The 1,176-nt window shown below is 57.9% G+C and overlaps 2 protein-coding genes across 2 annotated transcripts; one reads left to right on the top strand and one right to left on the bottom strand.

Annotated features, from left to right (window-relative positions):
- Positions 1–29: 29 nt before the first annotated feature.
- Positions 30–395, top strand: ACA1_273350 (uncharacterized protein; the record flags this gene model as incomplete). Its single annotated transcript, XM_004333819.1, has 1 exon — positions 30–395. A coding segment is annotated over one exon (366 nt), but the record flags the coding sequence as incomplete, so codon positions are not given.
- Positions 396–897: 502 nt separating this feature from the next.
- ACA1_273340 (uncharacterized protein) lies at positions 898–1,116 on the bottom strand (the record flags this gene model as incomplete). Its single annotated transcript, XM_004333818.1, has 1 exon — positions 898–1,116. A coding segment is annotated over one exon (219 nt), but the record flags the coding sequence as incomplete, so codon positions are not given.
- Positions 1,117–1,176: the final 60 nt, after the last annotated feature.

The following is a 1,176-nucleotide window of genomic DNA, read 5'->3' as shown; positions in this document are numbered from 1 at the left end:
TGCGGGACGAGGTAGCGTCGCTAGGCATAACGGTCACCGTCATCGAGCCTGGAGTCTTCCGCACTGCCCTACTGAAGGAGGGAACCAACCTGGCCTCCGCTCAGCAACACATCGCCGACTACGATCAGACGCCTGCTGGTGGCGTCGCGGCCTGGCACGAACGCACCCATGGCAAGCAGTCTGGTGACCCAGCCAAGGCCGCCCAGCGCATCGTCGACGTGCTCACTCTGTCCGGTTTGGCAGCCGGACGCACCGAGATACCTGGGCGCCTGGCCCTCGGCCGGGACTGTTACGACATCATCAAGGCCAAGTGCGAGTCGTCTCTTGCTCTGATCGAGGAGTGGAAGAGCATCTCGCTCGGCACCGACTATGACGGCGTCACTACTGCCCAGTGAGCCACTGCGTGAGCAGTGTAAAACAAGTAATAAAGGGATAATCCCACACAGCAATTGGCGGTGCGGTGTATGTTAGTCCCATTAATCAGGGTATGGGTTAGCCACAGTCATTTTTACAAACACTCACAAAGGCCTATGGGAAGAAGAAGGTGGAGGAGGTGATGCGCGAGAATGGCGGAACACGCATCACCCTGGGCTATCTGCATCGCGCCGTCCACAGCGAGGAAAGCATCAATGCCCTCTTGTGTGTACCAGTGTGGATGGTCATCCCTTGGGCGCGGATGTACCCTTCCAGCTGCCTCGGGGAGAAGTGGAGTGGCTCGTCTCTAATCGTACGTTGTGCAGCGGCTTTTTCTTGTCGCCGGTCGCCATTGCTGTGGATTGTTCGTTGGCCTGGCGTGTGGAGGGAGGGTGTGGGCGGTGTTGTGGGAGATAGCGAAACTGTTGCAGACCCTCAAAATGCTCAACTGCGGAACAGTGCGCAGTGTGTCTTTTGATTGTTTTAGTTGACGAGCTGGTAGTCGCGCCTGCTGCGGACCATCCAGACAACCACGCCAATCACCACAAAGACGAAAACAGCAATGCCAACGCCACTGCCGACGATCACACCGATGACCCACGGCTTCCAGAAGTCGGAGTCGTCGTCAGCATCATGTTTGTCCTTCGTTTCGAAGGAGAACGAGAACGAGGGCTCCTTCGGGAGGGGCGACGCCCTCGGCCATCTGAAGAGTGATAAACACTCGACCGCCTTCTCGAAACGGCACGACGGCGAGCGTAGAGC

This window comes from Acanthamoeba castellanii, assembly GCF_000313135.1.
Source record: "Acanthamoeba castellanii str. Neff unplaced genomic scaffold scf7180000084773, whole genome shotgun sequence".
NCBI classification, from domain to species: Eukaryota; Discosea; order Longamoebia; family Acanthamoebidae; genus Acanthamoeba; species Acanthamoeba castellanii.
The sequence above is the reverse complement of the archived record's forward strand: the minus strand, read 5'-3'. Positions and strand labels throughout refer to the sequence as shown.